The 27,208-nt window shown below is 36.8% G+C and overlaps 1 protein-coding gene across 1 annotated transcript in view; it reads right to left on the bottom strand.

Moving 5' to 3' along the window:
* ABI3BP (ABI family member 3 binding protein) overlaps positions 1-27,208 on the bottom strand; it is a 166,100-nt gene that overhangs the window by 119,715 nt on the left and 19,177 nt on the right. The window contains 3 exon segments of the mRNA XM_059836118.1: positions 6,920-7,052; positions 10,812-10,880; positions 21,630-21,809. Of these exon segments, the coding sequence (XP_059692101.1) occupies positions 6,920-7,052; positions 10,812-10,880; positions 21,630-21,809 (382 nt within the window).

The raw sequence follows: 27,208 nt of genomic DNA, 5'->3' as shown, positions 1-27,208 counted from the left end.
GCAAGTCACAATCGTTTGCATATTAAAAATATCCAAATTGTAAACAACACACACTTTTGGAGAAATGCAATTATTTGTTTATAGAGTATGAATTCAGAAACGCTAGGTTTGGTCATTAAAGAACAACAATTCATTGTTAAACCAGACCAACAAGCTGCCAAATACAGTGCAATTTCGGTGCCTGCCTGAGAACATTCTGCTGATGAAATTTTATTGTTATTTTAATTTCTCCCTTTTTTAAACCTTTCTTTCAGAAAAAAATACAACGTCCCACAATCAACACATGTTATTGAAGACACAAGAAAGCAGTAAAATCCAGTCACCACTCATGTGTATCAGTCCTCTGTGGCAGTGACATACACATAGTGGCCTGCTACGTGTATCAGAAGCTGCAAAACTGCTTCTCCTGGACTGCAAACATTTAGAGAAACCTCTCCATAGATTTCCCAAAAAAATGATACAAGGCAGGCCAAAACGGAGTACAGCCACACTCATATAGAGGGGAAGGGTACACTACACTGTTTCTTAGACAAAAAATACTTGTCATTATCTCTGTGAGGTAAGAATATGAAAAACTGATTGCATACTGCAGGGTCCTAATAACTAATATAAAAGTAATACACTATTCAAGTAAAGTGTAATTGGAACAGTCCCGGGAATGCTATTCAGAGGTGTGAATGCCAGTTTGATGTTTCAGCAAGGAGGTGGCACACCCAGTTACACTGGGTGATAATATACTTTAATCTAGATTCTCAGCATGTACGAAGACCTGGCAATATTGAAATGCTTTTGATTTTAAGTCTTTATGTGTTTTGTTGGGGGATATGAAAAGGGTACATGTCATCAGAACAATGTTTATTGAACAGCACTTGTATTCCTACTTACAACAAGTACTAATCAAAAGATTTCAGGGTTCACTTCACTTCTTTTCCAGCTAGCACTCTATAAAACATTAGACCCCTTTTGTTAAGCTCCATAAAAATTACTCTCTCTCCCTCTCTTCCTAATAGGCAATGTTTCACTCATTAGAAGATACCTCCAAGCAAACCACCATGGGGACTGTAGAGAAATTTTACCTCCTCCCTTTTTAATAAACAACTGAAAGGATAATAAACTCCAACAATTTAAACAGAAGGCGTCACGAGCAGGTGAGGGATACTGTTCCACACAGAGTTAATTGCTGTAGTAAAGCCAATCAAAAAAAATAACCATGGGAAAGAAATAAAGAGCCTACATTCACCAAGACAGCCTCTTTCCATATGCATTTGTGCAACACCATGATATGCCTAATGTTTGCATTCTTGAAACTCTCTCTATGTTAAAGAGCTTTAAGTATTTTTTTACAATATTCTGACTTCATTTGCCTCCACCTCTGATGCACACAAAATGTGAAATAACAGCAGAAATAAAAGCAGGAAAACCAATCTCATCATTTAAAGAAAGTCACAAGAGTACAATATTACTCCATAGGCCAACCACTGTAGTGATTACTGTATCTGCAAAGTCTGTGTAAAAAACTATCAGCCTGACACAAAAGGATGTTTCTGTCCTTTCTATGCTCAGTTTACATAGGCTTTTTTTTTAAACTCCACAATGCAAGGCAGTGAACCCTTTTCTTTCTCAGCTTGGAGCTAGCCTTTTTATTACACAAGAAATCAAAATATGATGACCATTTTAAAGAAGCAGCCCACAGGGGTTTTGCTTTTGAAATGAAGGAAATCTCGCTCGCTGCTAAGAGAAGCAAAATTCTAGGATGGATAGGCAAAACATTAAGTTTTCATATATCACTATGAATGACACTGTTTTGCCAAGAATTCCAGTGCTATTTTTCCAATTGTTAACCAAATCTCTTTTCAGCTAGATTCCCAGAAAATGTTTGCACAGTCAAATATTTGGGCACAAACAATTAGATAGTGGAAAGCTTGTAAGGCAGATGGTTTTATGAGATTTCCAGACTAGGTCAGTTTGTATAAATATCATGGGTTTATTTGGAACCAGATCCAAACCAAAACTCCAAACAATTTAATCATGACTATTTTAGTCACACATAACACTACACAAACAATTAAGCCTTGGAGATATAAGAACATTCCTGCTCTGTGATTTTGTGTTGCCATAGATAAAAGATTATAAAACTTATTACACTTTTGTGCATAGGAATGTAATCAGACTTTTAAAATAAGACTATTAGCATACACATATATTTACTTGTTTATAGTTAGACTTCATTAGTAGCACAGCATCCATTAAGTGTTAGAAAGTAATAAAAGAAATGGTTTGAACTATCATTTTTCAGATACTGCGTGTTTCACAAATTAGCACATGAAGTTGATTATATTGTTTCCTTTTTGTTGCCAAGTTTACTTTAAAGTAACAAACACTGATATATATAAAAAGATTGAAGGAATTACATTGCTGACAGCTACCAGTTAAGTTTGCAAAGCACTTTCTAATTTAGTTTTCACTTTTACATGATCTCTAACATTCACATTTTTCACTTAAATTTTTAGTAGAATGACTGAAACGAATTGAAGAGTTAGGGGTTCTGAAGAATGAGGCTGACCACCAACAAATCTCTCCATCTTTGAACAAGCTTTCAGCATATACTCCCACAGTAGTAACTCAAAAGCATCTGAAACTCAAAAAGTTTATTTGCTGCAGTATGTTTTCCTTAAGGAATTCTGCTAAGTTTAAAATACGTTTTCTGTAACATCTGCAACACTAAGTATGATTAAGTTGGCACTGCATAGTAACACAGATTTGCAGATAGGCACAAAAGGAGATGCACGCACATATCATTCTGAATTTAGGGTTTTAAAAAACCTGCTTGTATGTGCTGTACAACATAAAGAGTAAGTATGGATTCTTCTCCAGTTTTCCCTCTCCCTTTATTTTTCTTACCTTTTTTTTTAAAGCGTCAGATACGAATTAAGCAAAACACAAAATCTGTGCTTCCTGCAAATATGACACTAGGAAATTTAAATCACAGGCAAACAAATTTAAACAATATAAACATGAATTTGTCAAAGTTCTTAACTTAGATATATTTCACCAAAAAAACCCCATACCTTCAGGTTTTAAATTTCTATTTCACATGTGTCTAAAAGCATGTTTGTTTTTCTATACAATCCACTCAATACAATAAAGTACAGTATTCTACCTACAAACCCTGTTTTTGTCTTGTGTGGAAAAAACCATTTTCTGTTCCTTCCCCCTGACTCCCCCTGCCCAAAGAACTGAAGGTCAAACTCCACCTTTTTTGATCCCCTGCTCCATTTTGGGATCTGTGGAGTTGTTCTAACCACAGGAAATGCCAAGAAAAGTCCATACAATAGTCCATACTCTCTTTTTCGGACCTAAAGTGACAGTAAACATAGCCCCAGTATGTTTATTATGACAGCTCTGTCCACTAATGGTTGTTTGAACATTGAAAGGCAGAGAGGAAACAAGTCTCTCTACTCTCTTGGAAATATAAAAAAAAGGAACTGAACATGACAAACAGGTTATCATAACTTTGCCATCCTCCCTCATCAATTACCTCATACTAGTGTCAGAAAACAGAAGATGCTGAGAAAGCTAACTCCACATTGGTCGAACCTTTCTGGTGTTATCAGTTACATAAAACTAATCACTTGAGGTTTTTGGTTTGGTCCTTTTTGTTTTATTTTGCATTCTAGTGCTAAGGCTCTGACCAGAGATGACAGCCACTTCAAGGAGGCTTTGAAATTTGACCTTGCAAAGAACTTTGGTCCACACAAAGAGCAGTGATTATCTTTGCTTCCACAAGGAATTAGGGTTTGGGGTTATCTTGCAGGAAATACGTAGCACTTTATTGGCTTATGCCCTTAATCTCTAGAGAGTTAAGCAACCAAAGAATGGTTTGTCAAAAAATGGCATAGAAACTTTTTCTTCATTGGACTTTCTTAAAAGCACTTTGTAGGTACAGAAGAACACCACGTGCCCTCAACAAGCAAGCAATAAGAAATACCAATGCTCTTTGAGAACGTGGCACCTCTTATTCAAAACTCATTTGCTCACAAAACCTGATCTTCTAAGGAATATCCCATTGTGGTCAGACTCGCACTAGAGAAAATCTTGGCCAACAGATCCATGTTGTTCCATATGGTTTTCATCTTCTGAGTCAGTAACATATTCAACTGACTTATATTATGCAACATTTGTATGAAAGCCTAACGTCCATCCGGAGATGGTAAAATCTGAGGCTGAGAACAGTGACTCCATTTCAGGTCATATAGAGTTACAAAATCAAAACTTGGTGGGGTATTAACTGACAGAACTGGGTTAAGAGGTCGTAATTGCCACATACTGCCAATGTCAAAGATTAGAGGTTAGTCACTATACAACAATCTCAAGGATGATTAACAGTACATTTCAACATGTCACAGTAAGGAGAACATGTCAGATGAAAAAGGAAGTAGACTGCCCCTGCAATAAAGACAAATGTTGATGAATCCGTTATCCAAGTCTTGTACTTTTAACACGATGCTAACTTGCTAATTTTTTTCTTATCATACGTTATCAATTATCATTCAAATTATTATAATAAATTAATATTTTTTCTTCTATACACTGACTAGAAATATATTTTAATCCAATCTCTGCTATGAATTATAGAAATACCCACCATGGTCATGTGGAGAACTGTTCTCACCATTTATACAAATCAAGCATTTTGGTCCAGTAAAGGTAAACAAAATAAGAGCACCACTTAAGTGATTCATTGCTTTTTCTCTTCATTAACTTTATTGCTACACTTGATTGCAAAATAGAAATCTGCTTATAGGTCTATAACCATACTTTGGTATGACTGTAATTTGACTTAAGTGTTTTTAAATTAGCTACTCATGAGTGTCAGTATATCTTTAGAGTTAAAGTACAGGGAGATATTCAAACAAAATGAACACTACAACTCTTATAGGCAAGTCCTCTTATGGGGGCAAAAGGGAAATACATAGGCGGTACTTTAGTACAGCCTGACAACATTTCACTAAACTGGAGGGCACATTAAAAGGAAACACCTGAGAGGAATCAGCTAACTGGACTAAACAACACTTAACTAAAGAACCAGAATTTTGGGAGATGCCATTACTTGACACAAAGACATGGTAAAAGCAAGTCTCTCACACTAGGGTAGCAAGCATACAGAATATATTCTAAATTCTATATAAAATATTCTAAATTCTCTATAAAATATTCTAAATATAGCAAGACACCAGTAGCACTGCACTAAGTGGAAAACATTACATATTATGTTAAAGAGTTTATTCAAACTTTGAGTCAATGAATGTCCAACAAGAATATTCAGTTACTGAGGAGAAAACCCAAAGCTGATGAAGGCATTGTGGTGAGTACCATATGCCTTGAATCTCTAAGTGGATTAATACAGGATATACGCTTCTTCTGAAGTGTTCTTCCTTCCCACTGCACAATGGGTGCTGTAACTTTCATGCTGACACAGCACATAGAGAAGATAAGTTCCGTGGCAAAATGGTCCTAAAATTATTATGTGGGCAGAATGCTTTACAGGCTCCTCCACAATCAGCTCTCTTCTTCGGTTTCTAACTGTAGGAAACTATTTGTTTCTTTTTTGATTGAGAGAGCAAAATTTAAGCCTAAACCAACTTTTATTTCTACTGAAAAAGATCCAATTAAATTACATGCTTGGATATTTCCTAATATTCCGTAACAATTTCCTAATAAACATTAATGTTTTTTCAATAGTGTTTGAAATTCTGGTTGGTGATGAAGTTCCAAATTTATTCATAAGAAATTTCTGAAGCTTGAAAAGGGTTAGTCCAAAACTTCCGGGAGGTAAGAAAAAGGTCATATTGGCTACAGGGGATGGGGTTTTTTAACATAATTTATGTTTGACATCCAGTTTAATGGTATCAATGGGAGTTTTATTTTCAACACCAAAGTAAGCAGATTCAAGTCTAAATTAGTCAAAAATGAGACAGATAGGGAAGTGTTCTCAGTAATGCAAAGATGCATTAAAAGAACAAAATATGATGGCTGCAAACCAGATGTAGATGCATCCCAAACATGGATGCACAAAGTTTCTTCTTGGTTTTACAAAACACTGCTGAGTTGAATGGAGCTTCACACGATGTAAATGAAGACAAAAAATTCTTCTGTCATAGAAGGAAGAATATAAAGAGAACACTGAAATGACAGCAGGGAAAACGTCTGTATTAACCACTTCAATAATCAGAGCAGATGAATTTTACTCATCTGCAAAGAGTTGCCTAAAATGTAATGGTGCACTTAACTGAGTAGCTACGCAGCGCTCTAACTTCTCTTGAAACTGCTACTTGGGGAGTCTCCCTGAGCTCCCCACCTATTGTACCGCTCATTAAATAATTACAGCAAAACAAAAATACTATAGTAGAAGAGATCTTCTTTTACTTACAACAGAAAATTAATGAACGCTGTACTGTATCAAGATCAGGAAAGTAGTGTAGTGGTAAGACCAAATACAGGAAACAAAATCAAATAGCATTAAAACATCATTCCCCTACCACAGCACAGCAAAAGACTTATTTTATTTCCATTTACCAACTTTAAACCAATATATTTCCTATGATTTAACAAAGTTTCTTTCAATTCGTTCAGATACAAATGAAGGTAGAGCCAAGGCCATTAGTTTAAGAAGAACAAAGGATCTAGTGTGAAATAGCAAGACTTGTACTTCAGCATGTAGACGTCTGACTAAATTCACACTCAAGACAAGTAAAGGCTTGCAAAGTACTAATTTAAGTAAATGTGAAAATTTACTTTGCATTCAGAACTATTGCTTCCAACTTTTTAATTTCCACTGTCAAACTTATTTCAGCCACACCAGATAATTACACTGAATTAAATCATGATCATCATAAAAACCAGTTTTCTGTTATGTTACCTGTCGCTAGCACAGTTACTTGTTGCTGTCCAGTCATGTTGAGGGTTGACTAGGATGCCCCAAGAGAGGAACACAGAGGTTGGCGTGAGAGTGCCAACTACCAGCTGCAGAGGCTTTTGAGTCTTGGTCCGACCTACGTAAGAAACATATAATTCAAAGTTAGTTTCTCTCTCCTGCATCGTGTAGGGGAAAGTTTTTGCAGTTGTATAATAAAGTAAACGAAGACCTACTTTTCTTCTAAATTTGAAGGGAAAGGTACAACAGTTCTCTCTCTTTTTCAAGGTCACCATTTCTAACGTATGATTTATAAAAGGGGGCAGAGACAGTGTCTGTGATCTGTTTGTTGGCTTCTCATTGAGGCAAGTGAAACATCTGCAAGGAAAGGAGACTGCTCCTTCTCTAAAGCCAAATGAGCATGAACAGAGAAAAGAAAGAAAGGGAGGATGCAGCTAGCAGGCAGCAGGAGCACAGATTAGGAGACTGCTTTAGAAAGCAGGTATCAGACACACAAACCTCAGAAAGACTATTTTTTAGGTCCCCTCTGGATTTGCACAGCATGTATTTCAACCTAGGAAGAAACTGGAAGACTTCACTTCCAGACTTGCAGATCCAGGGTAAACCTAAGGGAATTCTTGCTATTACTTGGTGGGTAGGAGGGAGATTTATTTACTAAACTTTGTTTCTATTTTGTCTTATAATGAGTTTTCTCTATTTCTCTTTTTTCAGTCTATGTTCCAGTTAAACCTAGTTTTTGAAAATAAACAGTGGGTGTTTTTGGTATGCATAGTATGAGAATAAGCTATATGCAAATTAACTTCAAAGCTCTGGCTGTCTCGGACTGTATCACAGAAGGTCTTACACAGAGTTCAGGACATTAAGAAGTCTCTCCGTGTGTGACAGAAACAGTAACTTCTTGGCAGAATTCTTAGTAATGCTACAATTATGTCCATAGATAAATCATATTTTCTATAGCATTCTTTGTCAAGAGTAAAATAAAATCTACAAAAATTCTGTTGCTTTTAACTGTAGGCAGATCTGAGTCGGTGTCTGTATCTGGGGGCATTTTTCTCTTTTAACCACCTACTACAGTCAAAATGTTCAGCTTTTGCATGACACTTAACTTTAACTTTGATCTGAATGAAGTAGCACAACTCTCATGTGGAGAAAGAACTTTCTTTAAATAAAGTTTAAAAGCCAGTAGTTGGAAATGAAGAAATGATACAGAGGAACTATTTTGAACCTCTGGTTTGTGGACTGCTACAAGCCCAAGGAGAGCCTTTGGTGTTTGAAAGATGATTAATTAAAGGAAATTCATAAATTCTTTGTATCACATTACATACTTTAAAAATCTAAAGGATCTGTACCTCCTCAAAATATACAGGTGACCACAAATTCCCCAAAAGTTTATAAGCCACTGATCTAAGGGTTGTATGTTTCACTGTTGTGAAACAGATCTAACTTTCTTTTCATGCCTTTTGAACCCTAGTATCTCTTCACTTAACAAACCCCAGTGAAAGTCTGATTTGTACTTTCAATCAATGCATGTGTGTTCATTTAGAAATATTAACCGTGTGGGTTTTTACTTTATATTGATGATTAATATGTTGCCACAAAAACCCCCCAAACAAAAACCACTCTCTACCCTTAAAAGGAAGTATGACATGCTTTGAAATACTGTGGAATATATGACACTTCCACAATGGCAAATGTCCGAATAATTTTCTTGTTTTCTGGACCACTTCCTATATTCTTTCTCCATTTTTAAAGAAAAACTTAAAACCAACAGCTTGATCATTCACCAAACTATTTGGCAAATCTATCTATAGCAAAATCTTTTTCTTGATCACTTTTTGAGGAAACATGAAATATGTGAGCTTTGAGGAAAAGAAAACACAGGCTCTCATATAACTTGAAATCATACTGGTTTTTGGGAGGACCTACTATGATTTTGATTATGACTCTTATTATGCCATTAATTCCCAGTTAGAGACTGCAGTGATTTATGTACTGTAAAACCAGGAATTATCTTGGTGATCATCTACGTTGATCTACATAAATACAAACCATATGACTGACTCCTCTGTATTAATCGCAGTTTGAACTACCATGTATCTTCTACAAACGTAACCAGTCTTCATTTGTAAATTTAAAATTGCAGTGACTCAGACTCTACCACAACTCTTGGTAATGTGTCCAGTTTAACTATTCTCACTTGTGCTGGTTTTGGCTGGAGTAGAGTTAATTTTCCTCATACTAGCTAGTATGGGTCTATGTTTTGGATTTGTGCTGAAAACAGTGTTGATAGCACAGGGATGTTTTAGTTACTGCTGAGCAGTGCTTACACAGAGTCAAGGCCTCTTCTGCTTCTCACCCCACCCCACCAGCGAGCAGGCTGGGGGTGCAGAAGAGGTTGGGAGGGGACACAGCCGGGACAGCTGACCCCAACTGACCAAGGGGATATCCCATACCATAGGACGTCATGCTCAGCATATAAAGCTGGGGGAAGAAGGAGGAAGGGGGGGATGTTAGGAGTGATGGCGTTTGTCTTCCCAAGTAACCGTTACGCATGATGGGGCCCTGCTTTCCTGGAGATGGCTGAACACCTGCCTGCCGATGGGAAGCGGTGAACGAATTCCTTGTTTTGCTTTGCTTGCGTGCATGGCCTTTGTTTTACCTATTAAACTGTCTTTATCTCAACCCACGAGTTTTCTCACTTTTACTCTTCTGATTCTCTCCCCTATCCCAGCTGGTGGGGAGTGAGCAAGCGGCTGTGTGGTGCTCAGTTGCCAGCTGGGGTTAAATCACAACATCACTACTAAAAAGACTTGCATATGTCTAGCTAGCACTAAATCAACAGCTATTCTTACACTTCTGTCTGCTGGACTGAAAAGTCAATTACCTGAATCTTGTTCCACAAATTAGTTTCTGTATAGTGTAGATACAAAAATTAATCATGTCCAAATAGTGCATTGGGCATTTTTTTAGTTTTGTGGGTTTTGATATATATATATATATATATATGTTGTATCTGAAAGGTAAATAATTTTTTCAAAATCTTTCCAGACATACTATTTTACATTTGGCTAAGAGCAAGAAGAAATTAATCCCAAGCAGTTACCAGGAATGAGAAAAAAAATTCATATAAAGATCTCAAAGTATAAACATACACATATATACTATCAGTCTGTTCTTTGCAACACTCCAGTGATCCTGAGAATCATCTCCATATTAAAGTAAGGAATTAAAAACTAACAATGTTAATGACATGATTAAGGTCATATAGAATGTCTTTGGATCAGACAAGAATCAAATTCAGATTTCTGCTCTGCTATGTGTAGTCTAAGCTAGAAACATCCCTCTTTCCTTAACTCTTTGCATCAGCAAATTTAGTAGTAGTACTGATTTACAGACACATATATATAGATACATATATATACACAGACACACATACAAGTTACCATTTCCACTGAGAAACAAAGAGCATTAACATGTCCATGGATGAAGGAATGCTTACTGGTACTTCAGGAAGAGTAACTTCAATACACCAGATCACTGTATTTCAAAACTTTTACTTTTTTTGCATGCACTTGTGACATCTTTAAACATCAGAAATTAGTATTCTAAATTTCAATTCTCATTTGTAAGAACTTTTAACAAGAACAATCTTTAGGTACTTCTTCATATTTTGAACACCGTATGAGTGACTAATTACTGACTAGGAAAAAAATCGCAGACAGAAAATGTACTGTCCTACATTTTACCTTCCCATGTATGGAATTTGTGCATCCCAGTCAGACACCTACAGTTAGAAATATCTTTTCAGAGAAACCCAGTAGAAGATTCTGTCTTCTTTTAACTACTTTGAGAAAGAGATGCAGTAATGGTAAAATACCTGAACAAGATTTCTTGTTATTTGGAACACGTGCTGGTCTTACTGAAACCAAATACCGCGGCTCTGCATCTGTAAATGAAGAAAGCAGCAATTACTACAGACGTGTACTTGTACGTGTACTTTATTTGAGAAAGGGATTAACCTATAATTCGTAAGAGAAAGTCCAATATTCATTGAATGCTTGACATGTTATCCAATCTTTGTGATCTTTCGGCACGTTTGCTTTAAGGTTTATTCACCAATCATTCGGAAATATTCTAGCCATTAGGAAAAATAATAAACCCATGCACGGAAGATTTGGCAACTCTTTTTGACTGAGACGCAACAAATAGGTGAACATAGCAGGACATACAGGTAACTTTTCAACACAACCATTACTTGGAAAGTGAAGGGGAATGAAAACTCAGATGAAAAGGAAGAGGTGACAGCAAACCCAAAAAGTAAAACAGGTAAAGTAATAAGAAGGCAAAGCCTGAAGAGTACAACCAGAGATAACTACTCTCCTGACAAGAGCTGGAGGAACTTTTCCTACAATATTTTCTGTATTCTGTTTCAGGGTATACACCTTAGTTTTCCTGTTTTAAGCAGTTTCTCAGTAAAGAGCTGACCCACTATAAAAAGCATAAACAAAATCCATTGATCATTTAGGAGCACATACCCCAATAGACTAATATAAATCACTCAAGATTTGCAGGATTGTCTGGTTCAGGAAACAACACAATGTCAGACATGCTTAAGAGAGTGTTCACATCAGTTACTGGCTTGTTTTATAATTAGGTTTACATACTTTTTCCAGAGACTTATTATGAGATTTAACTATTAAGTGCTTTGACAGTTTTGAATACTCTTTATAAAAGTAAAGTTATTACTAACATTTAAGAGCAAGGGACTAATATTTATGTAAAATCCACAAAGGGCTGTGACTTTGACTGGAATCTCTGGGTATTGTTACATTAGAAATAATGTTGCATAACGTTGCATGCAACAGGAGAGCAACAGTTTATTTTCTTATTCAATAAATTCATCTTAAAGACAAATTGTATTTTCCAGACTTTCTGACATTTACATTTCTTTTAATTTTAACCCCTATGCATTTTCTCCTGGAAAAAAAAGAACCTTTGCAAAATATTTTTTAAATCTTTACAGGAAAGAATCTCTCTCCATCTTAATTCCAGTTCAAACTTTTTTGCACCACTTCCCATAAAAGGTTCTACTGCTTCGTTTCAAAACGCTAACAGAACAGATCATAATACATAGTTAAAAAAAAAGAAAAGCCCTTCCAAAGACAAGAATTTTTGTCTTTCAATTCAATCTTACCTGAATGGCCTAAATTTCTTTTACAGTACACAAGAACTGCAGCCATTCTAAAGGATGCAGAGTCATCGCTAGCTGGGTGTCAGCTGTAAGCCAGCTTGGAAAACTTCTGGAAATACTAGTCTTCATAGGAAATAATGAAATTAAGCAAACCAAGTTTTACACAAACTCTTAACACATTTGAGAGACATTTGATGCAGTTTGGATGACACAAGCACACATGGTAAGAGGCCACAAGTTCACATATATTCATGTTTCTGGCAGTGAAAGGCAGATAACTTCACCCTGCAGCTTAAAATAATAAATGCTTTGATTAAAACAATGTTGAGATGGTGATTTTAGTTCAGGAAATTCATCTTCAGAAAGAAGATTTTTCCTTACTCGACATCAGATGTCAGAGATTTCTGCCCTCCTTAATTATTTAAAACCAAGCTCTATTCTCACTGAACTACAACAGCAGAAAAGAAGTCATAGGAGCTTCCAAGGAGATACCCATGAGCAGAATTTGGCTCACCATATACTGATCAAAACTACTTTAGCTATATTTTTTTTTGAAAACTGATTAGTCTATGTAAAATTCTTATTCTAGTTTAGATACATTTATCTAAATCTGCATCTACAGATGAGAGGTTGAATTTTCTGCATATCTCAGTGTAACAGATACCTTGAAGTCTACCAATTAAATAGAACCACGCAGAAATCATTCCATTTTCTCTTACATCCAGATTTCTGTAAGGAGAGCAGAAGGAAAACCAATACTGAAGAAATCAAAAGCTTGCTGCGCTACTTAAAAGGCTGTGCTGGTGTGGGGAAAACCACTCTAACTTAACTTCACTGATTCTATGCATCTAAGTCACTGGAAACCCATACTATGGGTCTACTTCAATTGTTTAATTTTTTTTTTAAATGGGTTTCAACTGCACCCAATATAAACATAATTACAATGAGCATTGAAAACAGCTGCTCAAAGCAGTGTGGAAAAAAGAACTAGTCAAAAAGAAAAAGCAACCCCAAAGTGCAAATATCTCTTCATTTACAGAAAAATCTTTTTTAATATTTAGGGTGGCACACAGTTCTTCTGGGATCTGTGCAATCATCCAGACATTTTTGGTGTTGACACCTAAAACCAGAAATAAGTGACACTTTAAAATAATTTGTTTCCCTGTACTTTAATCCAGTTTTTTGCTGTGCATCTATGCCCACTTGTGAGACTGTTACAACTCTCACGAAGTATTGAGCAACCTTAACTTCAACAAAATTAGTTGCAAGCATCACCTTGAAAACGCATAAACTACAAAGTCAGTCTTCAAAACTGCAAAAAATCTGTGTTTTCATCAACAAAATGTCCAAAGATCGTGAAAGAAAGTTATCCAAATGGTTTGAAACAGCTAGTTTTGCCCTGCTCCATCACTGGAAAAACTCATTCTGGATAAAGTCTGAAATTACATGTGTAGCAGTATAGAAAAAGATTATCTGTTAAACAAAATGTGGTAATAAAGAAAGACTATAAATTCCTCCCTGCACATCTTAAAGCTACAAAACTTTGTATTTATCCGGAATCATTAGTTCCAACAGGTGTTTTTGTAACAATGTGCTCTCAGCAGGAATATTTTGTGGTGGGTGCTGTTCATGAAGCTTTTTTGTGGATTTTGCAAATGTTGCCTTAATAAAGAATACAACACATCCCCACTTCCCAGAGAACTCACGGGTCTTCTGATTGTAATACAATCTATAAAAGGAAGTATTTAGGAAAACAGGCTAAGACTACATGTTGAGAGAGCTCTGCTATAGAACAGGCAGGTTTAAAAAGTACCATTTGTCTGGTTTAGAACCACTGAATTTAAGACAATATTATGATCATTATAACTAAAGTCAGAATTTGAAATTATCAGAAGAGTACATTCAATACCTGGGATACAACACTAAAATTCAGTCCTGAACTTAACTAAAAATATATCTTAGTTTAGAAATATGATTTGCCATTCCTGAGCAGAATCACCCATGTTACTATATAGAGTACAGCAACTATAGTTTAACTTAAATTAATCTGTTTGATGCACAGTATCAAAGCATTATGCATGGACTGAAGAGCACAGGCCTTGAAACGCTTCTTTCTATTCTGGACAGAGATACATTCTATATCCAAGGAAACTGAAACCAAGAAAGGCAGACAGCTTGCTTAATCTCATATAATGAGCCCTGATTCAGGTTTAGAAATGGGAGTTCCTTCTTAGTCCTCCACTGCAATTTAACATTTCTCTTATTAAGTTCAGAAGGCCACTGAGTTTTCACACTGATTCAGTCCTCCTGCTAGAAAAATACGTATCAGTCATCATTACAACACAGAAATCATCTGATGCTACTACAACTCAATTCATTTTCAGGGGCTTAAAACATTGCCTCACCCACACATTGAACTCTGACAAGTTGCAAGAACTATTTGTAATCATCTGTGTTCCTTTATGTTGCCTATATATGCATAATCCACTCTACAGATCTATGTCTATAAGGAGCAGGAATCTTGGGAAGAGGTGAGTAACACAGGAGGAGAAAAAGAAAATGCTGTGAAATACAGAAACCTAAATGAAACCATGATTTAGCTTGTGCTACTTCATCTTAATCCTTAAGGAATAAATTAAATTGACTGCTGAAGTAAGAGCTAGGCTGCAGAAAGGTGACTGTCAGACCCATAAAAATATGGTGTTCTGACTGTGTGTCATTATGATTCACAGAATATACCAACTATTTACACTGAAATATATTTGAGAAGTGCATTTCTAAAATAAAATTATGACCTCAAGTAAACGCAAATCAAATCACAGAGTGTAACAATCCTGTTTACAGCTGAACGTTCCTTATTTTGTATGAATGGTGTTTAATAAGAAAATGATAGTTACATAATTAAGGTTAGTGTTCAAATATCTGGACACAGATCCATGAATCCAGCATCTTCCCCCAGAAATCAGTTCAACATATATCAGTATATAACAGAGATACATATGATACAGACAGAAGATACAGAGCTGCCTGTCTCTCATCTTGTAAGGGTCCAGAATTTCAGAAGGGAATCCCTACAGAAGGGAAGGATCCCTACAGAATAATGCAAATTTTAATAAGTTCAGTTTGAAATATATTTGCAAATTTGCTACAAAAATCTTAGTGGTTCCTTGCTGCTTACTGCATTCTTGAAGGACTGCTACTATAAGACTAACATAATAAATCCACTTGTTTGAACCTGTTACCGCCTAGCCCCCTTTATTAAGGCTGGAACGACAAATGTCATGGTTAAAAGCTCCTTTCAGCTGGCACACAACTATTTCTTTATCAACACCTTGAAGCTGCAGATCAGAAATAAAGTCCAAATAGTGACCACCTTCAATTCTTTAGCCACAAAGTACTACAGGAAAATGCCCAGATATACCAGGAAAGTGCTAGTCAACAAATCCATGCCTAGTTCTTAGTGTTTTAACTCCCCGAACATAGGTTGTTTTGACAATTCAGTTGAGAGGTGCCAATATGACATCGGAATTGGCCTTTCAAGTTTAAATATCCACACCTGAACAGAGTAATGCTGCTTTGGACCAAAGTGCATGTACACCTAACCAAATTATTTTTGAAGCAGGAGGGAAGACTAGTCACACACCTGAGGCACTAGTATTTGTAAAGCAATAGTATTTGTATCTATAGCATTCAATACATACACTAGTCACATGCGTATGTGCTCAACACATGTTCTTACACCCCTTCTTCCCACTTCTCAAAAAATTTAGACAGAAGCATTCAGTCATCTTGTTTCAGCTTTTAAACATGAAGGCTACTACAGCTCAATGAACTGTCACCAATTAGGTGAAACAGTTTTCTGAACTCCTTCAATTACTCAGCATTTTTTCATCCAGACAGCCTAAAAGACACATACACCACATGTTCACACAGGTATGTCTACAATTTACCGCAGAAGAAACATTTCAAAGACTGCAAAGTCGCATAGAAGTAAACCAGCACTTTGCTGTCATTATAAAAGAAAAAAACAACTGTTTGACTACAATTCTGTAATAGGAATGATCTAAAATTATTAAAAGAAAAAAACTTCTATTATCCGCCTTAACAGCTTCAGGAGACAACCAGAATATAAGAAAAATTCATGCCACTGACACATCAGACTAATATAGGAGAACACTTACTTCCATACACCATGAGCTAGGCTATCAAATCAGTGGCAGCAGGCAACTAACATGCACTGCAAAATGCTAGCAAATTCTGCTTATGTTCAAGCCTACTATAATTCAGTTTGGGGTTCAGCCAATACAGAAATGCAGTTGAAAGCAAAACAATGCAAGAATGAACTGGCTAATGAACTTAGAATACGTTTTAAAATCAAGTGTTACAATGCATCATCAGAACTCATAGACCAGCAGACTCAAAAATCAAAACAAAGCGTTAGGTCACAATTCCCTAATCTGAATTTAGGGATTGCTAAAGACTTACTATGGGATGTTAAGGGTAAAGGCCAAAGATGGAGAAAGGGAAGGATCAAAGTGTATTGTGGTGTAACAAGCATGGGAAAAGATAGAGAAGGGGGACAAAGGGGCTGGTGTGAATGAACCTGCTGCTGGTCAGTATGCTTGCCTAGCTGAAGGTGCAGCTGCTGACCTCCTCCAGGTCCTTCAGTCCACTAGCCTCAGCTACCATTAGCAATAAGAATCTGTTTTTTTGGTAAGTTACTAGGAAGCGACATACTTCTGAATTAATGTTCACATTATTTGGCATCTTGAAAACCATGTGGTTAATACATCTGCACATTTCTGGGAATTGATCACATATAAAAAACTGCACAGCAAGATCTTTTAGCTAAGCACTGCCCTAGCACACATCCCTGAATTACACTTTCTAAAATGTGTTCAAGGTGGTACTAGAATTCTTCCCTACATATATGCAAGATTCACCCATCACTTACTATGGTTGTTAGTAGGTCCTCTTAGACTGTACAATCTGGTTCAGGTAAAGGAAAGGCCAAAGCATGGCCCAACTCTGAGCTGGTTTTAGAAACTGAAAAGGAAAGTAATTTTGTTCACTCTGTTAGCTAATTGCTGTTCATTCTTACAAAATTTTCCTGTCTCCACCCAATTTTTTGGGTTCCTCCAACAGTATCAACAAATTCAAGGAGGCTGACTTGCAATCTTCCTAACCAAGCTAGGAAAAACTAGCACAAATTTCTTAAGGAAATACTCTTTCTTTATGCGTCATGCAGATGGATCAGATTTAGATAAAGGTTTAAGTCAAGCTCAGAACTTTTGGATAGGTCTATTCACCTTATTTATTAGTCTAGCTGAATTACATTTTGATATCTTTTGACACAGTTTGAATAGTTTCCATGACCAATAGTAATATTGCTTACTGTCATGTAAGCTCATGAAGTACACTCAGCACAAAAGAAAACATCTTGCATCCTGATAAAGAGGCATGCTTCTTTGAACCAAACTTTGATGCTGCCTCATCGTTGTCATTTACCCTTCATAATGATTCAAATTTGTCTATCTAGCAATGCATGAAGCTGCTCAAGAGTTTGTTGCCAGCATGAGCTCATTACAAGTTCAGGAAATCCAACAGAACCCTTTTCTCTTTGTACATGCCCTCTGCAGGCAGTTCCCAATTCTCAGATAATGTTACGCAATTGCTGGCTCGATTATTATTTTAGTTGCTAAAGAAAGGAAAAACAAATATTTTAAGATAAGAATCACTACAGTGAGGTGCTGAATATTTTAATGGATGAAATGTAGGCGGATGTCACACTTTCTACAAAGCCATATATCTCTCCTGGAAACCCTAGGAAAGATCACGTCCTTATTAATTTCTTTTAAAATACATGCACATATACACATGTGATTTCATAAATTAATAAATCTGCTGACTTCAAGTTTATTGTTAACAGGGTCATAAGAGGTGTGTGACCCAGCAGAAAATCTGACAATAAATTTCATCTTAATCAACAGTGACAGGGTTGGAAATATGGAAGTCATGGGCCTTAGAGAGATATATATATTATTGTGTATATTGTGTCATCTATTAAAAAAAATAAGTTAGTCATCCCCCATATTCCAGTTCCGATGAGGGACAATTATCCCAAACAGAATACTGATTATGCTGCTCCATTAACAAAACCAGACATGCAGAGCTAAATCAAGGGAAGGTCTGCAAGACACTTCATTCTGCTGTGTAGACCTATAATACCTGTTAGAAAGGACAAAGGACATTCTAAAGGATTGATGCATTTTAGGGAGGCAATCATGACTTACTTATATGCAAAGTCTGTTTGTTTTCTTACATTGGCCTAACTACTAAATTAGTAATTTTTTTTTTTCTTTGAGTAGGCTCTACAGTTGATTGCATATCTGTACCATCTTCACTGAATAGACAAATACTACTAGAACAAGATCCACTTTTGTTTGGACACAGAGATTCCATTCTCCTGGATCTAGTCACTCTCTCAGGAGATTATATTCTAAAGCAATGTTCCTTAATCCATCGGCAAAATGGATTAAGCAACTAACAAATGTCCTTGAATCTCCATTTCTAATCTTTACATTTCAGCTACCAAACCATTTAAGGTTATGATCAAAGTCCCTATATTGACTGGGAAAGGTATTCTCTTTCCATGAATCACTAAAACTGACAGGAGAGGAGGAAGCATTAAATTGTATTAGTCTTGGTCTAAATAGGCCACAACGTCTTTTCACATTTGGAAATCACTCCCTCCACATCTTGTTCAGTACAAGCCACAACCAACCACTGTTCAGGGCAGCCTGTAAAGTTCCTTTGCTTTCTGTAAAAGTCAGATAAGCCAAAGCATGAGAGGACCAAGAAGGAGTTCTCAGGGTTAATGTGAATATTTTTATATAAACCTGGTTGTTCTGACTGTGGAAAAATGTGTGGAACTCACTGAAGACCTTTTGCAAAGTTTACAGTGGCACGTGAATCACTAGAATATCTAGAACATGGAATAGACAATTTTTAGTGCGAAATTTTAAAAATATATTGTTTTAATATGAAGACAGCATACTAGGCCAACTTCATCACATATGAGATGTACTAGGAGTACAAAGATTACTTAAGATTTTCCAGCAATAGGGTCAAGGGGTTTTCTATCTTTTGAAAGTATCTTGAGAGTGTTTTTATTGTCCCTCTACAATACCTTATTTTTTCTAACATCTGCATAAAGTGTGTGCTGAGCTGAGTTCTTTGGCTGCCAGAATAAAACATAGCCATTGTTCCTGAAACTAAGAACCATCCTGCAATTCCTCCAGTTTGTGCCAACAGCTGGTCCCTGAAACTGGGGGGGGTGCTAGCAATCACCACTGTCTTCTCTTCACCTCTGCCACACAAGTCACTCTAAAATAGAGCCAAAAGCACAACTGATGTTTCTTACTTTAGCTCATGTTCTGTACACACTTGGAAAGTACAGTCAAAGCTGCAGTGGTGTTTAATATTAATTAAATGGGAAAGACGATGTGCTCTCTGCTTCCGAACTCCAATAAACAAGTCCACAAAGCATATAATCTAACACTAGATCTCTAAACTAAAAGCAATAGCTCCAATAAATGTACTGTTAATTGCCTTAAATAAATGCTTGCGACTTGAAGTACATACTGTTGTTAGCTTCTTTTATTCCTGTCCTTTCAAAGATGACATTTTCTTAAAGTTGGAAATGCTAGTCTTTATATCTCTATTATGTTGCACATTGCATTTTTAGTTACTGGACACTCAGAAGTCACAATCATAGATTCATTGTCACTAGGAAACTGATTGACAACTTGTATTAGCATGAATGATGTAAAATTTTGAAGTTATTCTGCTTTAAAATAATTAAAACGGAAAAGGAGAGTATTCCCCAACACTTGTCCTTGTCCCTCTCCAGGTACACTAGAGAAAATGTGTTCATTTCATTACAGGCTGTATGCATCGTGGGTTTTCTCATCTTCTGCATTCATTGCTACAAGATTTTGATTGCTTAACCGTAAGCTGTAATGAATATGCATGTGGCTAGCACTCTGATGCACTGCAGAACTAAAGAAAGGTGTCTACAGTTTCCAGCCATTAGCTATTAAAGGTAAAGTTACAAAACACCAAAGTCCAGGTGACGTTCAGCTCTTTTCATACAGTTTCACAAAGCATTAGGTATTAAAGCTGCTATTAAATAGGAAGTGCAAATGACCTACACATGACATTACATTCTGTGCTTTTTCCTCTTTCTGAGGATCGCAGAGAAAAATATTAATCCTCACTACTCCTGAAATACAGCTACGCAGGTAGTACTTATGCCCAATTCACAGTATTCTACAGAAAATCCTGGACACCATTCTTAGTGAACTGATTCAAAAATTACACATGGGATAAATCAGGTAACTCAAACACAGCTTAAGTGACGGTTATGAACTCAAACACTGGATTGGTGATAGAATTACAGAGAGATCCCAGGAGTACCAACTCATGAAAAGGAAAAAGACAACCTTTGCTACAGTGATCTAATGAAAGTCTCTCATATCTTAATTGTTCTGTGTCTAACATCTTATTTATTCATTTTCATTCTGCAGTTTTCAGCCTGGAGCAGAATCCCAGAACTGCCTTAGCTGACCACATCAAAAAGATAGCAATTGTTACTTCTGTGCTTATGCATCCTTTCTTCCCCCTTGTTTTACACCAAGATCACTGGCATTACAATGCTGAGGGTAACCCAAATTCATTTCAGGCTAGAAAAGATTAAAGAAAGCAACAGGAAAATCCTCAGAGATTGAAGCAATTTCTTAAAAGATCAAACCCCGATAAGTCAATGTTTTAATAATTTATCAGACAATTCTAACTAATCCAGCTCTACTTTTTTGCTGCCCTGCCCATACTGACATAAGCTCAAGTCAAAGGGACAACCAAACTCCCTTCTTCCTCCCTATTCCAGGCAACAGGATATAACATTCTATATGTGGTTTGATCTCTTCTATACAACAGCTCATGAAATTCCATCTGTAATTTCTGACATAGAAGTTATAGGCTATTCTATAACATGTAGAACTGGAATAGGCCACTGCCAGAAAAGGCATCATTTTGATACAAACGTTTCTACAAAGGGAATCAACCACACAGTTCTCGGAACTGTTTCATTGCTTCTTGTACTACTTGTTAAAAACATGCACGTCCCTTGTATGCTACTTTATAACTGCAACTTTAGGCAAATCATCCCGTTTGATCTGTGATGTGGTGAATATAGTACAATCTCTTAGTACAATGAAAACCCTCAAAACAAATACCAGTAGCAAACTTTTCCAAACAGCAAGAACTATATGTTCTCCTTGAAGGATCTCCTAATTCCACTTTCATCTGAAATTCTTCAAGGCAAAGAAACCCTGAGCAACAACCCAATAAAACCAAAAATTAAGAAACCCAAAGGTTCATATCATCCTCACTCTCTTCCCACAATTCATGACAACAGTAGCACGCAAAGCAAATATGCCTTACCAAGTTCTGTTATGTAGGTTTTTCCTTCCGAAGGTAAAGGAATGTACTGATTAGAGAAGAAGTTGCTTCCATAACCCAGGACAAAACCTTCTAGTTTGGTGTTTTGACTTGGTCGAAGATACCTCATGCAAACGGTGTCATCTGTTGCATTGATCTGAACTTTCAGACTCTGCCTTTTCACTGGGGAAAGAGTAAAAAAAGAGAAGATCAGAATGTATTATCTTGTCATCATTTATTCAGTAGTGGAATATGACAATGTAATAATATAGGGTTGTATAATTTGCTAGTCACAAACAACTGAACAATTGCTTAAAGGTGGAGTCTCCTAGGAACTAAATGTATTTTAAAAAGTAAACTAACAGTGATGTAAAATTGTGGCTTCCGACATGTCTAGTTTTCCATCATTAGTTTAGTACTATCATTACCTGTAACATCATTTACAACTGCAGTAGTAGAAAAGTGCATGAAGTAACTGGAACAAAATGCAAGTGTGTTTTCCTTTAAATGCTGGAGTTCTAGTAGTATTAGCCATCTATAGGATCCATAGATGAAAAAATTGCAAGTTTGATCATATTTTTTACTAAAAAGAAAAAAAAGTTTTAACATTAAGTTAATCACACTGCAAAATTAGGGTAGAGGATAAATAGTAACTAGATCCAAATAAAAATGCTACAACTTTTTTTTTTTTTTTTTGCTATGTTGGGCTGGAAATGTAATTTTCTAGTTGGAATTACACCAGGACACCTAACCAACATATATACTTTACTCAAAATTACTAAGAAATTTTTTTAAAACACTCAGTTTTATGCTTTCCAGGGGAGCAGCACATAAAGCAAGAAACATCTTGTATATTCATCTACAAAAATTTAACTTATAACAACACAGAATGACTTCATAACAGAATAATCAATTTTTTAGGCTACAAAAAGGTGTTTTGTCTTCTCTTGGTGGGGTGAGGGAGGATTGGCTTTTCCTTCCTTGGTACTTAGAATTTTAATATTCCCTTGTCACTGTTAGCCTTATCATATTTTTAGAACTGTTGAATGCCAATGCTTAAAAAAAAAAGTAATGACTTTTCCCCAAACTTATGACACTAGCACTAGAATAGTACATTTTAGGTTATTATTTCTGTTCTCATTCTTGAAATACAGATTTTTATTCCCAACAGATTTTCAGGCATCTCTCCAATCATGAGGGTTGAAATTAACTTTTCAGGAAAAAACAGAAATTTGCACAAAATCATTTTACTTCAGGAGCTAAATCCTGAAGAAAAACAATGAGAAAAGTACGATCTGTCATTAAATAACAGGGTAGAGCGATACTGAACTTCCTTTCTTGCTTTCTCTCTCTCAGTAATTCCAGACTGATATTCAAAGTTTCTTTAGGCAAGTACATACTGATTCTCTGCTGTAACCCCAGCCTACCCTCATTTTTGGTTTTGTTGGGTTTGTTGGGTTTTTTTTTTAAGAAATTCTAACGACTAGAGTTGCTGAGACGCCACAACCCCCAATCTGTGAAGATGATTTAGTAGTACTGTCGAGCACCTGCAGTTGTCTGCACACTGAATGTAAAGACCTAAGCCAAATGCTTTATGCCTCTTCCCTTTATAGAAAGAAGCATACAAGTAAAACTGATGAAAAACATGTGCCTCCAATGAGACTCTTCCTTTATCTAAAGGCTGATCAAGTAAAAGCACGCAGCCAGGAAACGGCCACAATTTTCCAAAGGCAACTCTGCCAGGTTGCAGAAGACTGCAAGGCTTCTAGAAAACTCAACTCTGACATCTTCAGCAGTGCAATACCATCACAGGGAAAGGGGCGGCGGTTGCTTCCTTCTCTGGGAGACATCCTAACTTCTTTTATTTTCAGTATATGAAACTGCTGCAGGTATACAACTTTGAGTATCGACAAGGTTCCAAATAGCAGAAACCAGGAAGAAAACCCAACAGACTTCAAACCCCTCTAATATGCTTCATAAAGTTGCTTAGTGAAAAGCACTCAGTGGTAATAATCCTAAGGGCGCTCTTCTCCCCTTCCTCTTGAAGGTGCAGCCTGACCCAAAGAGCAGCGCAGGGCAAGACAGACAAATAGCCTTCTTCACTATTATTTAGCTGCACGTTTTTAAAGAAAAATAACTGTGCTAAAGCAACAACACAGATGCTACGTTCCGTATAACTAAACCACATTCCCTTCCATGGGCTGTGTGCATTCCAGAATCACTGAAATCAAGGGATGAATTTTAACTGGTAAAACAGTAACTATCAGAGGCTGACCACTTTCTGGAAGTTTATGGACAGAAGTGAAGCAACCAAGGCCAACACCAACAAGTTTTTCTATCAGAGGCAACGAAGGTTCCCAACTGAAGTTAGAACCTGAGTTTGCTGTGAACCGTAGCTGTTGAGTGAGAACACTTGGGTTCCAGAGAGTGAAAGACTACACAGGAGACAAAACCAAAGAACAAGGAGGACAGAAGCAAGCACAGAAAGGGCTCTCTGTCATGGCAGAACTATCAATGCATGGTAGATCACTCTTGGTATGGACTCTTTGTAGGGAATGACATGTCCCCCCAAACCAGGTCAGTGTGCAACTTAGTCATCAGTCCAGCTCTTCTGCCTGCCACCAGATTAGCACTCCAACATCTTTCCAGGAGCCCTTGCACTCTTCCAACACCTCATTTTTGTGCCCACCTACACAGAGTATACTTCTTAGCATCATAAATACAAACACAAAAGGCTGTGAAGCAACTCTCTTTTGTTATAGCTGAGTACATTATAAAGAAACAGTTCTTAAAGAATTAAAAAAAAAAGCTAAAATGTTGCAGACTCTAGGAGGTCACATGAGTTCAAAGGAGACCTGGACCCTTATGAACAAATTCAAGCATTTCCTGAATCTAAAAGGAAAAGGCAGCTGTAAGCCCAACTCTGCTACACTGGTCAGAATTAAAACCAAAAAAGCCTCCCATGAAAACGTAACAAAAGGCAACTCATGTTCAGGCCTATGAGGATGGCCCGTGTGGTGACTTGGAATCCTTGGAGTGGACAAGAGGTATACAGGGAGGGCACAGCTGTGCAGCGGGGCCTCTGCAGCCAGCCGGGGAGAGCTCAACGCTACGTGCTGCACAGATACTGCCCATCTAGTCAAGAGAGGGCCAGCCTAAAGCGGTACAGATCTAAAGGACTTCGTATCAATTAGCTTGGTAAATGGGGACTAATCTCAGTAGCACATTAGCAAAATAGATTTCACTTGTTTGATCTCACAGTATTTTGAACAACTAATAGGGAAATCAGGCATTCCCATTCTAAGTAATATCTCTATCTTGGCCACCACTCGGACAAACATTCATTAAACATGATCGAATGGACAAGGGAAGTCACAGGAACTTGACTTACTGTGGTAAGAATGTCTTTGATTATGAGAAAATTACTTTGTCATATTACGATTTTAGAATACCTTTTTTCCACCCCGTCTCCTTGATGAAAGAGTCGAATGATAAACTAGACGCCCTCTAATTCCAATGCAAAGAGATTCTGAAAATACCTTACAAACAGAAAAGAACACTTGCAGGCACACAGTAAGGCAAGGTTGAATTTTCCTAACTCATATTCACTTGTATCAGCTTTTGGCATGTGTAATTGAAACTCTGGTCTTAAGTATTTGCATTTGTAGAGTAATTCTTTTACATTGAGGCCATCTCCAAATGAAAGATTCTGGGACCCATAGCTACCTCTGAAAAACAGTCTTTCCCTCCTGGCTTGCCAACAGAAATTCCATACCGATCTGCAAGTATTCTCTTTAACAAAAGTCAAATGATGGCCAAAACCAGCAAGACAAACTGTGCACAGCATAACGTAGTGCTTTTAGTTCAGATAAGTGCATCAGACCACTTGCAGTGTTAGAACCACTCTAGGGAAAGGACTCTTCGCCTATAAGGGGCAAGACTTTTAAAGACAGCTTAATGAATGAGCTACATCAGAAGGGAACCAGCCACCAATAACTCTTCAGAAAGACGAAAATAGCTACAAATGGTCTGAAGAATTCAGCTGGGAGCACTATAGCTTGGCTAGTTGGAAAAAATAAGTGGTCACATATAGGCAACAGGAGCCAAGAGCAAATAAACATTGAAATTTCAGAAAAATTTAACTCTAAATTACCTAACTGAAATTCACATCTTTAAAATGTGGAAGCAGCTATGGAAAATAATATACAAAATATTCAGCTGGACACTTGTTGTTCAAGCTTTGGTTCCACCAGGGATTTTGTGAAGTATCTTCTTTTTCTCATCACTTTAATTAATCATGGAGTAACAGAGGAAGAGAGGGGAGAATTCATAAGCACTGTTACCATCTCTTATTCATACCAGCTAGTTCTAACTGATGGTTCATATTTAGCTACAAGACAAACAGAGAAGTCCAGTTTTCAACTTCCACTTTCACAGCAAAAGTTCAGTCAAAGCCCTTTCGTTTAGGTCTAACATCTCCCTAAGAAATCATCACTGCAAAGCAGTCTGAAAAGGCAAAACAGTAACTAAGAATGGATTTATGTAATCCCTTTGCTATTTAAATACTGGAGAGAAGTAAGGAGATGAACAGAAATGCTTCACTGGGGTAGTTGCATTAAAGCAGTATTTGTTCAGTAATTCAATTTTGGGGACAGCAGTATTTCCAACCTATAAAAAGCAAAGAAAACCACCTGAGAGTTCGCTTCCCAAAAGAACAAACAAAAGAAGTTTGTTTCAGTAATAGAGAATTAAAGCCTTTGAAATTCTTTGTCCCATGCCCCACTATATCATTACAATATTGTTGGTAACAATAGATGCGGAGTTAGTTAAAACTGCCAGCTGGTTTGATTTCCTTCTGTTTCAAGGAACGTGACAGAACTTGGGTGATGAGGTGACTGGAATTTGAATTAACTGGCTCTTTTCTGTTTCTACCCAAACCCCAAAATATATCTTGGCCCTGTCAAATAAAGTATCTTCAGCTGAAGAGCACTCTATTTCTCTCTCCAACTTAAGAAGATATGTGAACAACTGGCTGATAATTTATTAACTAATAATTAACATATTCAGAAGTAAGCCTGAGGTGCTGATATAGCAACAAACTTCAACAATGAAGCACAAATGAAATAAAGTAATCACTTTTTGTCTTGAAATAAATTCATCTTGGCAACTTACATTTTTTGAGCTATCCGTTTGCCTGCTTCACTGAAGGCTCAGCAAAAGCAATACTGGGACAAGATGTTACTTCCACTTATTCTATGATTCTACTGGTGCGTTTTAAGTGTGTACAGTCTCTCATGATCAAATACAGTCCTATTTTTTGTTTTTATCCATAGAGTGAAAAGCCTTGAACTCTGCCCTACAAAACTAGAGGGTGAATACAGCTGTACTGTATTACAGCAAATTTGGCTTTGTCATCAGAATTCCTTTCGCCTTACATTGAAACTGTTTTGTTTTTCACCATTTCAAAGATTTTAGAGGGCATGAAGGCAAGACCTAGCACTGCCTCCCAGAGTGCTAGACAAATGAAGCGTGCCTTAAGAAAAATATATTAGCAGCATGTATTTGTGAGGACCACCTCACTT

This window comes from Gavia stellata, chromosome 1 (assembly GCF_030936135.1).
Source record: "Gavia stellata isolate bGavSte3 chromosome 1, bGavSte3.hap2, whole genome shotgun sequence".
NCBI lineage: Eukaryota > Metazoa > Chordata > Aves > Gaviiformes > Gaviidae > Gavia > Gavia stellata.
Note: the sequence above shows the minus strand (reverse complement) of the source record. Positions and strands in the feature narration are given on the sequence as shown.